Consider the following 1286-nt stretch of genomic DNA (forward strand, 5'->3'; position numbering starts at 1 on the left):
TATATATACTGTATATCTCCTAATAATTCTACATGGCATTTAAGAGTAATCAATTTTCCTCCTGTGCCCACGGCTAGGGAGGTTGTCTCCAATCCTATGGTCCTTAAACTTCTGAATAATATGTGCAGCTGTAGTCAGAAGAGCATCAAGCTGATTAGAGATGGTATTATCGCCTTTATTTTTAACATGTTTATAATGTTCTTTCTAATCTCCTGGGACAACTCTCTCCTTGGCTTCCTGTGCTCCACGTTCAGTGTGGTACACACCATGCCACCAAACAGCACACTGTCAGGGTTAGATGGTTTGGATCATTTCATGTGTGGTATAAACGTTTGAAAATCCTAGGGTATATAGTAATTTGGGCTGTGGGGGCTAGTTTGTTATGGGTTGAGTAAATAATAATTTAACTAACATGGTAGTGGGGAGCATTTACATACATCTAGTCAAAGAGAGGTATGGGAAAATATCTGCTGCCCTGAGGCTGCTTGTCACTCAATCTGAGAGCAGCAGGGGGGTGGGGAGTCACAGAATTGCTCTGGCCTCTTATCGTTTCCAAGTGTTTTTTTAGGTCTCTAAATATTTTTCAGTGTAATTGTGCTTGGCTTCATTTGTGTCTTTGTCTTGACCCTGTAACAAACTGATGACCTGTCCATCCTGTTGCCTGGCCCCCAACAGGACAAAACTGGTACAGGAAGTAGATAACTAGATAAATGCAAAAATAAAAAAGTCATTGCTAACAACTTGTTCATTTTTTTATTTTGAATTTTTAGGTAGTTAAAAAGGAAACAACAAATGAGGTAAATAAGACCAGTGAGCCTCCGAAGAAAGAGCCAAGTAAGGTGTCCAACCTGGTGAAAAGGATGAGCCACATCGGCATACCACTTGGTGGCTTCCAGCCTCCTCCGCCTGCTGTGGCAAAAAGTAAGATGCTGTCATTTACTGTTTAGAATCTTTGAAGGACACGTAATGTGCTTTTTTGTGTTGCTAAATGTGTGTGAGAACAGCAAAACCTTTTCACAATGAGCTGCAGATGTATTCCCTCACTTTGTTGTCTTAGGACTGAAGACTTTCTGAAGAGAGGTTGTTGTTTTAGTGTTTTCAACTGAGGAGCTTTGATACATTTATTTAAAAACATTATAGAACAGGAAGTTTTCTGCATACAAAAAAATAATAATTTATTTTTACTGTATCCTTTTTTTTTTACCAAACTTAAAAGTTTCTCCGCTAAAAATATTGTGTAATTTAAAGGTACAGTGGGGAAAATAAGTATTTAGTCAGTCACCAAT

At 38.4% G+C, this 1286-nt stretch overlaps 1 protein-coding gene across 1 annotated transcript in view; it reads left to right on the forward strand.

The window, feature by feature from the left end:
• Window positions 1-1286, forward strand: part of cd2ap (CD2-associated protein) — a gene marked incomplete in the record, with an annotated part of 49417 nt that overhangs the window by 3188 nt on the left and 44943 nt on the right. Inside the window, 1 exon segment of the mRNA XM_014032448.1 lies at window positions 771-921. Coding sequence (XP_013887902.1) covers window positions 771-921 — 151 coding nt within the window.

The sequence above is a fragment of the Austrofundulus limnaeus genome, unplaced genomic scaffold (genome assembly GCF_001266775.1).
Source record: "Austrofundulus limnaeus strain Quisiro unplaced genomic scaffold, Austrofundulus_limnaeus-1.0 Scaffold1454, whole genome shotgun sequence".
Lineage (NCBI taxonomy): Eukaryota > Metazoa > Chordata > Actinopteri > Cyprinodontiformes > Rivulidae > Austrofundulus > Austrofundulus limnaeus.